At 50.4% G+C, this 14,177-nt stretch overlaps 1 protein-coding gene across 1 annotated transcript; it reads left to right on the forward strand.

Moving 5' to 3' along the window:
• Positions 1-10,915: 10,915 nt before the first annotated feature.
• On the forward strand, positions 10,916-12,146 carry GRIFIN (galectin-related inter-fiber protein). Its single transcript, XM_088174385.1, has 4 exons — positions 10,916-10,921; positions 11,210-11,289; positions 11,381-11,543; positions 11,982-12,146. The coding sequence occupies exons 1-4, from the start codon at positions 10,916-10,918 to the stop codon at positions 12,144-12,146; spliced, it is 414 nt and encodes a 137-aa protein (XP_088030511.1).
• Positions 12,147-14,177: the final 2,031 nt, after the last annotated feature.

Consider the following 14,177-nt stretch of genomic DNA (forward strand, 5'->3'; position numbering starts at 1 on the left):
CAAACTGCAGCTGTCCTGGAGCTCTCTGACAGGACCTTCCCAGGTATGCCTGAGCTGGACTCAAAACTGCCTGGGTTTTACTTAAAACCTGTGTCCAGACTACTGAGTTAGTGGAAATTCGAGCTGCCTGGACCCCACTTCCTCAGCTCCCCACCTCTTTATTTCAGACATCCATCAATAAGTCTGGCTGCAATAAAACCTTATCAACCCATAAAACTCACCCTCCCGAGCACATATTCTGGCGGCAGGGCTGTGATAAGGGGTTCAAATACAGGAAACCACAGAGGGAGCTCAACAGCAAAGGCACTTGGGGGAGGTCCCACATAAACAACGTCCTGTCTGTGCACTGAGCCAGGGACAGAGCCCATCCCTGTGGCTGTGGGCTGTGATGGACATGGGCTAGGGTCCTGTGGTGCTGTGCCAGGCATGGTGTCCCATGGGTCACAACTCCTTTTGGAGCTTTGGATCCCACAAGGGTTCCGTCCAGGCAAGCTGGGACAAGTGCAGCCAGTGGTGACAGCAGCTGCTGAGCCTGGGGTGAGCACTGAGGTTACCTGAGGGAATCACATCTGGCAGAGTCCCGAGAAACCTTTTCTCTTCCTTTTTTTTTTTTTTTTCTTTTTTTATTCTGGAATAACACATAAAGTTCAGCAAATATTATTCAAATATTTGTGAAGTCAAGGCTGGTATCCTCATGTCTGACAGCAGCTTCCTTGTGTCCTTTCTCTGAGCTCACAGAGATCAACCCATCTGAAAGGAAAATACCTCAATGACATGTTTACTTTTTTCACAGCTTGTTTTCTTGCCTGGATAGGAAAGCCTGAGGCCATCTGTGTTTAAATCTGGGTTTAAAACCCGCCAGCCTGTTGTGGGCTGGCAGGTGGAGGCACAGCCACAGCATGCAAGAATCCCTCACCCTGAACTCCCAAATATTCTCTGCAAAAGTTAAGATTTCATGGCAGTCAGTGCAGGGGGATGGGGTGTTCCAGACTCCATTTAAATTTTTCAGATTATCTCAGTGTTCATTCCAGCCCAAAATGATACCCTTTTGTATTCATCCATTTGATCTTATCCTGTTTTTCCTATTGCCCAGGAAACCCTCTCCCTCCTCAATCCTGATATTTAGGGATATCATCATCCATCAGCCAAAACTTTTCAATATATAGTGCTAAAATAAATAATACAAAATAATACAAAATAAACTGAACTTCTCCACCCTGTCTGCATTAAACAACATTTCCAGGCCCTGAATCACTTCTGGGGCACTTTTCCTGGACACTCCCAATGTGCCACCCTCCTCTTGGCAAGGGGACACCAGAGCTGGGGACATGGCCCTCCCTGCTCTCACCCCATTGTCACAGCCACAGGAAATCCACCCTCTATCCTCACCCCACCACAGACAAGGACAGTGGTTGCCCCCACAGCTGATGGGACACAGTCAGAGTTACTGCAGGTCTTTGAAATCACAAATCTGAGGACTGGTCCTGGGAGCCTGGATTACCCCTGAGGGACCATAGAAACGTTTTTAGAGGTTGTTTGTCCCACTAAAATAAGGTTAAAAGTAATGGTTCTGTCATGGCTTTCACCTACTTTCCTTTCCAAGAAAGAGGTTGTCCCATCCTATAAATCACACCTTCCCTTTTCCTAGAATCTCCTTGTGGTTGTGCTAAAAAAGGCAATTCGGGCTTGCACCACACTTAGTGATCTGACTTACACTTTAGCTGCCTAAGAATGTTACCAGAAGGGTTTTATTTTTTCACTTTACAGATAAAACTGAGGAGGTTCAAGAACCAATCGCTTTGCAACCTCACTGTGAACCCCACACACTTCCCCAGGGCAGCTGCACCTCCCAGCCCCGTTTGTCCTCCCATCAGGTGAGCTGTGATGGCTCTGCATTGTTAGAATTTATCCCTTTATCTGAGCAGCAGACTCCACTCCAGCTCTATTTGTACCACGGCCTGACGCCAAGTCAAACCACACTACCAAGGCTGTGGCATTGACAAGATCCTCTTTATCAGTCCAAATCCTAGCCCTGTAGAAATGAAGACTTTAGCAGAGGTCTATTTTCATCATTTTCTGGGATTGGCATCAGTTACACCCTTCTTTTAATTAACTACATCTTGCTTTGTATTCAAAGCCATCTCAGTATTTCAGCAGTGATGGATGCCAAGCTGGCAGCCTCCAAATAACCCAAGGGGCCTCATTGCCCTTTGCAAAATACTGACTTTTTCCTAGAGCTCCTCCCACAGCCTGAATATAGGAGCAGGGTTTGGGTCTGGGACACCAAAACACCCACTCAGAGCACGGTGCCACATCCCTGTGCTGAGGTGGGCACTGGTGGGTCCTCCTCCAGGCATGGCAGCAGGACCCAAAGGCATGTCATGGTGTGCAGAGGGTCTCATTGTTTTTTGCCAGCTGTTTTCTTTTGTGAGTGGGGTGAGGATTTGAACTCAGCCTGTCCCAAGTGTCGCTCCCAAACATTAATCTAACAGGGTGCCTCTGTTTCCATGACCCTATTTCCACCCTCAGTGCTACACTCCACTCCAGCTCCATGAGCTGTTCCAGATGTTTTGGAAAACCCCTTGCAGTTTGGTAAAACCTACAGAAAACAAGATAATTTCTCCCATCAGACAGATCTAAAGGAGGAGGAGGAGTAGCAGCAGAGGATGTGAGGAGCAGAGTCATGGTTGGATAACATCTCCCCAGGCTATGATCCACATCAAGTACAAAACAGGATTGATGAAGTGCTGAGGCAGGTCACAGCTACCACAGATCTCTCTTGGAGATGGAGGCCAAACTCCTGCAGTCCTTGTCCTTTTCCATCAGTGGGAGTTTTGCCCCTGTCTGCAGCAAATGGCATTTCTCTCTGAGCCACAGCCCTGAGGGGTTGGAAACCCACCACCAGCCATGACAGAAGATGGATACAGCACGTTCTGGAGCTGCAGCTCTGTCCTCAGCTCCTGAGCATGCCTTGGCTTCTCCTGAGCTGCTACTGAGATGCAGATGGGATTCAACCCCAATTCCCAGAGCTTCTCTATGAGCAGGAAAACTGCAGCCAAAGTGTGGGTGGGTCTGGGTGGAGCCTTCTGTGGATTAAATCCCTTGCTGGACCCCTCCATCCCCCCACCCCATGCTCTTCCTGCCAGTTTGTGTCCCTTCCCCTTGCTGAAACCTTGCACTAACAAATGTTTCATTCATAAAGCATCCCTTCACCTCCCGTGCTGGAATTCTCACGCTCTACTTAGTTCTATCCATAACTATATAGAATCAAATTATGTATAAACCCAGACCAGAAATAGAGAGGGACTAAATCAACAGCCTGGATTCAGCCTCCACCCAAGCCAGGAGTCGCTGGAAGCTGGAGCTGCATCCAGACTTTGTGGCTGGAGCCCATCTGCAAGTCTAAAAGTCAGAATGAAAATAGAGAAGAAACCAAATAACATGGCATCTCCACGCCTTGACCACAGGCTCCCTGGGGCAGGGGCTGTCTGTTTGCTTGTCTCAAGAAGAACAATTTCACTGTCTGTGAATGAGGAGCTGGAGCAGGGTCAGGGAGTCTGGCTGTGGGAAGGGGCAGAGAGGAGCAGAGACCATGAGGAGGAGGTGGGCTTGCTGCTCCTGCAGCCCCAGAGGAGCCACAGCAGGGTGGGCAGCAGCAGACATGGCTGTAGGGAAGGCCATGATTCCTCCTCTTCATTCCTCAGCACAACTGTGTGCCCCAAAATCCCCAAAAAATGTGGTGCCGTTGGGTGCCACCTCCTTGGCTCCCGCCTGTCCCTGGGGTGTGAGAGCAAGGCAGTGGCAGTGTGACTCCTGGGCAGTGGCTGGGGAAGAGGATGGAGGGGAGCCAGGCAAAGGAGAGAGGTTTGGGCAAAGGCACCTCCCGGCCCCTGAGCAGCTCAGGGATTCAGGGGGCCAGGGGGGACCTGTGGTCCAGCTCAAACACCCTGAGAAACCCTCACCCTGGGACCTGAGGAGCTGCCACTCAGAAAATTGAATGTGTGCCTCTCCTTGTGTCTCTCACTTTGAGCTATCCTGCTCACATCAGGAAACAAATGCATTTGGTTCCCTAAATGGGGGTAGGTTTTTTGTCATCGTCGTCATTTTTCTAGTTTCGGTCTTTGTTAGCAGCCCTTCCTCTTCCTCCCTGCTCTCCAAAATAGCAAAAAGCTGCATCCTCCTCCCCATCTGGCCCTTGTAGGTTGCTGCAACACCCAGTGCTTCTCCTCAGCCACCAGTAGCAAAGGTCAGAGCCCATGTGATGAGGACCAGAGCTCCAAGCTCCAGGGTTTGTTGGCTGGGTTGCCTGAAGCAGATGTGTGTGGAGTCTTACTGGTACTGGCACCTTTGGATGTGTGCCAGGCTGAAAATGTCCTTCCTAGCACTCACCCCTGTGTCATCCCACCTTCTCCCAGAGCCTGGGATGGGGAGTGGATCCTACATCCCTCCTTCTGCTGTCACTGTCCCTCTGATGCAGCAGAGCAGATGATGAGTTGGTGCCTCAGTGCAGCAGGACCAAGAGAAGGAAGCAGTGGTGGTGCAAGGACTGGGTCAAATACTCAGAGGTGCAGGAAGGACGTGCTCGGGCTCCCAGAACTGCAAGCCTCGTCCCTAAACCGTTTTCTTTGATCAAACCCAGAGTTCCTCCCCCACAAATGCCTCCAAACCCCTCCTAAGCTCCCTGGTGGTCACCTTGGGGTGCAGTTCAAACTTCTCTCAGTGGCTCCAGGAGCCTGGCATGATGCCATCTATTGTGTCCCAGCACTGACCACCACTGGTCTGCCTGGAGGAAAAACTGCTCATCCTGGTTGGAGGCAGCACCATCTCTGCCACCCTGATGGACAGTGGCTCTTGGACAGAGCTCCTGAGGCTGGCTGCCTGCTGGGAAGGGGCTGTGCTGGCTCTGGCCTTGGCACATCTTGGCACATCTTCCCCAAGTATTATTTGTACTTCTCTGTGCCTGGGAAAGGTCACTGGGAGCTGGGCTGAGCAACTGGCTGGAGGAGGTTGAAATGTCTGTGATACTGACAGTCTCATTGTTTTCTTCTTTTTAGAGTTTTTCTGCCTCTTTTGGTGCCAATCACCATCTGACCCCAAACTGGACCTTCTCTAGGACCCAGCCTGCAGGACAACTGTTTTCAGGTGTGATGAGGATATCAAACAAGGGCATGGAAAAGTTTCTATGATGTCAGAACCTGACTATGACCCCTTATGTTAATAAATCTCAATAGAAAATGATGAAAAATCAGGGCTACACAAATTCCAACGTTCCCCAGACCTGAACAATCCTCATGAAACCTGCCAATAGCCTGAAGGGCTCCAGCACACGGGAGACACCTGTGACTGGCTGCTCCCTGAACCCCAGAGCATCCCCAAAACCTCACAGGTTGCCTCCCTCCCTCTTTCCACCGCTCCAGGCTTCCCTCTCCTCTGCATCTTCTCCAAAGCCACCTGCGGGCGCACGGCTGCGGCTCCAGCCCACGCGCTGCTCCCGGGGCAGGAGTGCAGGCTTTGAAAGGCGGAGCGTGGCCCGCCTGTGCCGTGCTCAGGCTTGTTGCCACGTGGGCTCCCTGGCCAAGGGGCTGGCACGGAGCTTGCAGGGGGAGCACGAGCAGGAGATGGTCGTGCTGTTACTTGTAGGCGCAGGAGCAGAGCACACGGCCAAGCTGCAGCCCCTCCGGTGATGTCCTCCCCCTCTGCTTTGGGGCAGTAAATCATTCAGCATGGAATAAGACCTGCTCAAACTGAGGAAGAATGGCTCCCAGAGACAAACCTCACCTGGGAAGCCGCTGGGAAGCAATTCTGAATTGGCAAGAGTTAGAAATGGGGAATGAAGGGGGATTTGACAATGCTGACGCCACCCCTCAGGAACCAGAGACTCAACATAAAAGTGAGCAGGGAGAGTTCATACATGATCTCCCTCCCCGTGAGGATCTGTCATTGCTGTAGCTCTGAGCCAGAGACCACCATGGAGGGACAAGCAGTACATCCACAAGCCAGCTCTGAGGAGCACGACAGGGCCAAGTGCCAGCTCTCCTCCTTCTCCATCAATCACCAGGAAGAGGGAGACAGATGTCTCCCCGAGGAGTTTGGAAGGTATCATCAAGGAGCAGGATAAATCAGGTCCCTGCATATACAACAGGGCAATTATTTACAGATCATCAAATATTGGCTCTAAAAACCCCAGGCATTAAACAATAGCCCGTGCCAGGTCGTGTGTTTACCTTCTGCCTGCACCTCACTGAGCAGGAGCGATGGGTCACGATCAGCACCAGCCATGCCCCAAACCCACCACTCCTTTCCAACTGGAGTGGGCAAAGGGGCCTACTCTGACATGGTTTTAGCACCTTGTCCCTGGGGAATTGAGCAGGAAAGGACAGTCATGGTGCACCAAGCCTGGCAGGCACCAGTGCAGCAGGTATGGGGATGGACCTGCTGGGATGTGCTGGCTGCAGGGATGTTGTGTCGTAGCACACGTGGCTGCCCCAAGCCAAAGAAGGAGGAGTAGGTACAGCCTGCTCTCAGCCACTCTCTGCCTCAAGGCTTTTTCACCTCTGGAAGAGCCTGGCTCAGTTTCTGGCTGAGCCTGGCCATCCCCTGACAGGATCAGCAGCAAGGTGGCAGCAGGCAGCGCCTGGTGGGATGCCCTTATAAGAGCAAACTCGAGCTCCTGATCATAAACGAAACCCTCCTCTTTCATTTACTCATCTGACCTGGCAGTGCTGGGACTGATAATGCTGGTTTCCTTTTAAGTAGAGGCCAGTCATAAATAAAATAAACCAGGCACGCTTTGTGTTTCCACTGCCTTGCCTTTCATCCCCGCTCCTCAAAGCCACGGAAGGGAAGTCCTGAGCGGGGAGCAGGGACAGCAGCGGCTCCAGGCTTGGCCTCAGTTGCACTTGTGTGGGTTCATGGCCCTGTCAAGGGGTGGGATCACCTCCCTCTTTCCAGCAGTGTGGGCAAAGAGCAATGAGAGGCAGAGACTTCACTTGCAATGAGTTACATTCACAGCACTATCTGGGACAGAACCAGGCTCCTTTTCTTACCATCCAAGAGAATAAAAGCAGAATTCCATACCCAGCAGCTACCCACACAGCGGCCACGGGAGAGAACATGCCCTTCCCTTCCCCAGCACCAGTGCCTAACTGGGAGGATGATGGGACACGCTAACAGGAGGCCAAAGAATGGAAAATCTGACCAACACATCGTTCCCAGAAGCTGCCAGCACCGAGGCTGCTCTCGTTAGCAGGACTGACACCACAGTGAGGGGCGGGAGGCTCAGCCAGAGCCAGCAGCGTGTGCCGGGGTGTCAGCTTCCCCCTGTTTCTCTTGCCACCTTACAGGGTGTGATGTTTTCCTTCGGTGCTCTCTGATGAGCTGCCTTGGGATGCTCGGGCTGAGCAGCTGCTAGGGGCTCCTGCCAGAGAGCCTGGAGTCTCCTTACAGCAGGGATGAGAGCTGCAGGCTGCAGCACTGACCCGTCCCAGAGCAGCAGCAGGTGTTGCATCAGACTCTTCCAGAGTTAGAGGAGAGTGAGAGTTAGAACCATGTGTGAATTTTGTTATACTTATAATTTATCTCAGTGATTTGCCTGCACTCTCCAGCCCTCTCCTGGCCAGTTCCATAAAGCACAGCAGTGTGAGATCACAGAAATAGAGATACCGCAGTCGGTGGCACCCAGGTTTAACTCACAAAGGTTTTGTAGTTATTTTCTCTCCCATACTAAGCCTGGAGGAGCATTCACACCATCCAGCCCTGGCACAGCACTGACATGGCCAGTCCCTTGTAGACAGCAGTGCTGGAGAGAGATCCCAAGTTATTGCACAGCCATAGATCTGGGGAAAAGGGAGTGGGGAAGAGCCAGCAAAGCACCATCCCAAACCCTTCCTGGGGTAACACATTTCTAAAGCAGCATGGCCAGAGCACAGGGCCATGGGAGTTTTAGGAATTCCCTCAAGAAGGTGAAATGGCTGCAGAGGAGGTATAAATACTGCCAGGCAGCAGATAAGCAAGTGTGGAGAAGCCTTGCACAGAGGTGTGCACTGGGGAAATCATAGCCCCTGATTTGGTCTGGTGGGAAAAGGCTCTGGGAGGCCAGTCTGGATTTGGGGTGACCCAGACTCATCCTTTGAGAAGGAGCTGAGCCTGCCTGAACACAACCTGCTCTGTAAGGCTCAAGCCTTACCCCCATCCACTGATACCATTAATATAATTATTATAAACTTGACACACTTGTTTAGCTTGCAGACCCCTCCTTTCCTACACGCAGGACAGCAATTCTGCTTGGTTCTGCCCACCATCACTGTGGGTATTTCAAAAGCAGCTTTTTCTCCCTATAGTCCCTTGCAGGCAGCAGAAATGAACAGAGAGTGATGATTTGGGGTCTGAGAACACAATATTGGATTCAGGCCATAAGAAGGGGAAAGATGCAGCCCGACAGTTTGGAGACACCAATGTCCATCATCCTTCGGCAACCCAAGGAGTGACAGGCGGGATGTCCTGTCCCTGTCCCTGTCCTTCCAACACCACCTCAGCACCTCTGCCGTGGCTCAGGGCTCTCTTGCACGTCCCAATGCTGCCACCTGTAGCACAGAGCTCTGCTCCTGCTCCTCAGCCAGGAGCAGAGCGAAGAGACTGGGGCAGAGCTCAGCTTCACGAGGCTTGGTTTTGTCAGAGTCCAAATGTGCAAATCCTGGCCTGGCACTTGGCTTTTTCAGTCCCAAGAGAAGCTGTTGGCTTCTATGTCTGCTGAATTGCATTTTTAGTTGTCCGCCAAGGGCACCAGAGCCTGGAATAGTAGTTATCATTCTGCTTATCTGCCGGAAATAAAACAAACATTAAATAATTTCAGCGCTGTGGTCTGAACAACACTGAGTGGGTTTTCATCCATGAAAGCCATGGATTCCTATAGGACCAGCCAAGGACCATCACAGCCTCCCGTGCATACAGGGATGGGGACAGTGCTTCATGTTTTAAAAACATTTACACTGTGCAAAGGGGAAGGATGATGCACCAGCGTGCCTCCCTTCCTTAGTTGAGTTTCATAGCAGCACACGCTGACTGCTGGTGTGAAAACACCTCATCACTGAAATTCATTTCAACGCTGCTCATTTCTTGGTGCATTTCCATGTCAGGAAATACTGGACAAAGGCTCACTCACCCTACTCCCAAATCCCTGTATTGTCCCCAGCAGGGAAGGGAAATGCGGGACCGGGGCACGCTGAGCTCAGCACAGCAGCATCCCGAGCCTGGCCGGCCCCGGGGCGCCACGAGGGGGAAAAGTGGCTGTGACAAAGCTGGCATCAGCTCATTTCAGGCCAGGCTGTGACTCACAAAGAGAGAAAAAAGAAAACAGGGGGGAAAAGCAATCTTGGAGGGTCAGGGTGAAGCTGTCCGCGGCACCATTTCTCCTCTGCCACCTCCCTTCTCTCTGGACCTTGCGGGGGATGTGACTCCTGCTGTCTCCCTCAGCTTCGGGAGTCCCCATCTTTCCTTCATGCCTTAAACACATCTGACCCGCTGGATCACCCGGCTCCATCACGTCAGAGCCCAGCACCGCGGGCTGGATTAGTCCCGCACGCCCGACCGGGCTGACCCCGCCGGGCTCAGCGGGATCTGCTGCTCCCCATCCCCGCCGTGCCTGGCGGCTCCCACAGGACACCCCAGCCCGCTGCTGATGCCAATCCCTGCACACGTGGGCTCCCGGCCCGCAGCATCTATAAAAACCCCCGTGTCCGTGCGCCCGGGCTGGGCTGCGGCGCGGGCTGGCGAGCGATGGCATTGCGGGTGAGCGCTGGGGACAGGAGGTGACACTGCCTGGGCTGTGTGGGGGCGACAGCACGGGGCTGGCAGTGGGTAAAGGAAAGTGGAAGAGAAGGGCCAGACAGGTAGAAATCCTGAATAACACAGGGGTGCTACTTTCAGTGCTGCTCCTCTATGCCAGTGTGGTCCAGGCTGCTGCAAAACTGAGTTTCATGATGCTCAGTAACAGGCAAAAAGCCAGATTTTTCGTTCTGGTTAAACCAGGGCTGGCCTGGGGTAGTGCTGCCCTAATGGCAATTCACACTTGGAGGGCTTTAGCTGAGACCTGTGTGTGTCCCTCCATCTCTGCTGGGACAGCCAGCAGCAAAGAGGGAACTGCTCTTTGCTGTGTGGTGTAATGATGACAAACTAAGGCTCAAGGCAAGGTGGACCTGGGTGCTGCCATCACCACTTGCTCTTTGAATCCAGAACTCAGGCAGCTCCAGCAGCTGTCTGTGCCTCACAGGGGTGAACACAGGTCAGAGCCTTTCAGTGGCCGTGTGTGGGGTCTCAAAGTTGCCCTCCTAAAGTAGCCAGGCAAGAGAGTATGAGGTTGGTCATCACCAACTCCTGCCCAAATGTCTCAGCTCCTACCCAAAAACATGCATATCCCAAAAAAAGCATTGGAAATAGGAAGCATTGTCCTACCTGACAGAGAAAGAAACAGGGGAGTTGAAGTCCTGACCTATAGGAAGGCACACAACTGGCAGTCGAGATGCCAAGGCTGGGGAAATTTTCCTAATGTGAGCAATCGGTTTGCAAGAGAAGATGCTCAGAAATGCAAGATCATTAGAGTGCTAAAAAGAAAAAATGGGGTGAAATGGCAAGAACTTCTTATTAAAATGAGTTATTTAATAAAGTTATGAATTATTCAAAAAGGAACATTTTCCAGCTCATTTAATACAAGTTTAACCTTGGAGATGGGGAGAGCACGTGGAACAGGGGATCAAGCAGGAGCTTGTGGGAAGAATCAGCCATATAATGCTGGATGAGCTCAGACTGGATGTCACTTTACACCTGTTCCTCTGCTTCGAAGCATAACAAAGTTTTCTAATTCAGATTTGGTATTGCTCAAGTGCAGAAAGAAGCAGAATATCTTTGTGTCCTTACAACAATGAAGGCATTCAAGTTCTTTAATTTTTTCTCTCTGATCCTGCTCAGCTCTTCACAAAAGACCTCAGGGACAGCAAATCCCACTTCATCAACTGGATGTCATAGAGACTTGATTTCTTATCAGTTTAGAGTCCCTGAGATTATTTAGGAGTGAGAAAAAGACAGGGATAGAGTGTGTGCCTGTGTGGGAAGGGGAGAGAAAGAAGATTACAATGAAAATGTGAGAAAGAAGTGTAAGGACTAAGTGGGGCAGTGCATCTCTGCCACCTCACCGTGTCCTCCTCCTTGTCTGCAGTTCGAGGCTCTGCACCCAGAGGGAATCTGTCCTGGATGGAGCATCGTGGTCAAGGGTGAGACCAGTTCCAGTTCAAGCATGTAAGGACATGCTCTGCTCCCAGCTCTCCTGGCTCACCAGGGCCAGAAGCATCATTCACAGCTCTCCATCCCTTTTCTCTCACTGTCTTAGGTTTGAAATTAATTTGCTCTGTGATCCTGGAGACCAAATCGCTCTCCACTTCAACCCTCGCTTCTCCAGCTCCAGAATCGTCTGCAACTCCTTCCTCAACAGCCACTGGGGGCAGGAAGAGGTTAACAACACCTTTCCCTTCAAAGCAAAGGAGCCCTTCCAGGTAACCCTGTGTCACCCCACAGGTCTCCTCAGGTGTAACAGGATCAACCCAGCCAATACTGGGGTGTTCCCCATTGCCTTTCCTGCCAACACCATACTCATCAACATCCCCTCTCTGGCTTTGTCTCCTGTTAGAAATTCAGTTATAACCTGGTGATTTATAACCAACTCTGGCACAGGCATGCAGAGCTCAAGCAATAATCCCTGGATGCTGTATTGTTTTCAATTTAGGCTTTGCATTACCACCAGATTTTGTTATCATGAAACAAAAAATTGAGTTATTCCCTCTTTTTGCCCAGAGTGGGGGTAAGCAATGTGTACGTGTGTGTGTGTCAGCTCTGACAGAATTTGAAGTGGATGGACAGATCCAGCAGCTCCCTGACATGATGGAAGCACAGTCCAGTAAGGCCACATGAGCATAACACAATCTCTCTTTCAGGTCGAAATCTACTCTGACCAGGACTATTTCCATGTTTTCATCAATGAAAACAAAGTCCTGCAGTACAAGCATCGGCAGAAGAATCTTTCATCCATTACCAAGCTGCAGATTCTCGATGATATTGACATTTCTTCAGTGGAAATCACCAAACGAGGTCTTTACTAGAGGCCAGAGTTGGGGCTCTCTCACAGACCATTCCCCCTTAAGCTTCTGATTCAGCCGGGGATCATTTCCTCCTGAATATGCCTCCATGGTGGCATATTTCCACATGCCACCACCAACCAGGGAGATAGCCATGTGTCCTCATAGAGGAAGGGATGGACATTCCCATCACAAGCCACTAAGACATCACCCAGCCACATTGCTGACCATAGCCCAGCCCATCAAAGACCTCTTCCCTCTGCACCTTAGGGTGCACAACAGGCTTGTTGTGATCATCTTTGCTGCACATCAAAATCTTTCTTGAGTAGTCTGGGACACCTGAATGTTACCTTCGAAATTGTGTTTGCTCATGAATAGGGTGTGAATGAGCACCAGTCCTCAGCTGGGTATGTGGGGAATGTGGGTGTTGGGGTGGAAAGGGATGTTTCTTTCCAGGAGCTGGATAAGAATGATACCAGATTTGCCAATAAAATCAACCAAGGAAATCCCTGCTGAGGCATCCCTCCCTGGGCAGATCAACCTCATCATTCATCCCCTGCCAATCCAGGCATGAGCTAGGGTTGGTGACCAGGCAGGAGGACACTGTTGAGGTCTGTGTGATTTTGGCACTGGGAAAACACTGCTTTTTTGTTTTGAGAGCTAATGCAAGGTGAAGGTCCCTGGTATGCAGAACAGTGTGAGAAGATTCAACTTGCCAGCTGTTGCCAGGAATTCCTTTCACCAGCTCAGAGATGTTTGCTCAGCTCTCTTCCTGCCAACTCCAGGCTTCTCAGACAGACCCCCAGAGTGATGTAGTGTGTCAGAGAAGGGCAAGAGCTTGAGGAGATACATAAAAGCACGTGGTTCCTCCACCATGCACCAGAAATGCAGCTGGATTCCAAACAAAAGGAGCTGAGTAAACCAGGGTCTAGAAATTTTGATAAGCTTGGAATGATCAGAGTGCCTGGGGATATGCATGGATAACCTCTGGCTCTTCTCTGCTTTACTGTTTTCTTTTCTCCCCCTTTTTTGGTCTTTAAAACAATCCACTTATCCCTTGGACCCTCTTCCCTTTTCCAGCCTCTTCCTTGGAGCACAGCGTATCTCAGACTCCTTGACCAGGAGCAGAGTAAAAGATGTTATTTTTACTTTGTTTTAATTACACGCATCATAAACAGCATAATGTCACAGTACTAAATCTGAAACTTATTCCAAAAATGCAATTACAGCTGCCCCCTAATCACTCCTTTGTTCCTCAGATATAAGACAGAGCACATTCCTGATGGAAAAGACAAAGATCATTCTGCTTTGCCAGTCCTTTTCATTGAGGAGAAATAAGGAATCAGCCCTGATCCATCCTTGCCTTTGATGAGATCTCTGAAGGTTGCAGCTTTGCTCCAGCCTTTTCTCAGTGCTCAAATTGACCATTCCCAGCACTTCTTTCTATTTACAGCTTCAAGGACTTGTGAGGAAGAGGTGGGTGTAGAAAAACACAACATATGATGCCATAAGCCTGACATTCATGACTCTGTTAAGAAGTTTGTAGTGTTTTTCCAGACTATCAAGAACACTAATGGGAAACCATCCTGTTCTTGTAGCAAAGGGCTCGTTTGGAACACAAAACAGTGCCAAATGGAACCTTTTCCCTCCAAAAAGAACAAAAACCACATTTTGGAAATGGCAATGGTCTTGATGGCAAGTCAGGAAAGTTGGAGATGGTGAGACTTCCTCTGGCCTGAATAGATCCATCACCATTGGGACAAGAGGATCAACTCAAATTCTGGATGTCATGATATAACCCAAGGCTTCAACAGACTTTGTTCTCATGGCCATGCCTTCAGCAAAACAGGCACAAACCCAGACAAAGCCAGGCCTGCTGGGATCTCTGTGTCATCCATCTGATAATGCTGAGCAGCATTTGAAAGAAATTGTCCTTTCTATTTGTGTTTTTTTAGGGGCTGATAAAGACAGATCATTTTTCACGGAGGAAAAATGACGAAATGATTTATAAGGGTAATACTTTGTACTTATATGGCCACCAGCTGCATCCATAGC

The sequence above is a fragment of the Sturnus vulgaris genome, chromosome 16, assembly GCF_052056855.1.
Source record: "Sturnus vulgaris isolate bStuVul1 chromosome 16, bStuVul1.hap1, whole genome shotgun sequence".
Taxonomy (NCBI): domain Eukaryota; kingdom Metazoa; phylum Chordata; class Aves; order Passeriformes; family Sturnidae; genus Sturnus; species Sturnus vulgaris.

Coding starts and splice junctions, on each gene's coding strand:
- GRIFIN (XM_088174385.1), top strand. Junction 11,290..11,380: donor ACCAGTTCCAGTTCAAGCAT/GTAAGGACATGC, acceptor TCACTGTCTTAG/GTTTGAAATTAATTTGCTCT. Junction 11,544..11,981: donor AAGCAAAGGAGCCCTTCCAG/GTAACCCTGTGT, acceptor TCTCTCTTTCAG/GTCGAAATCTACTCTGACCA.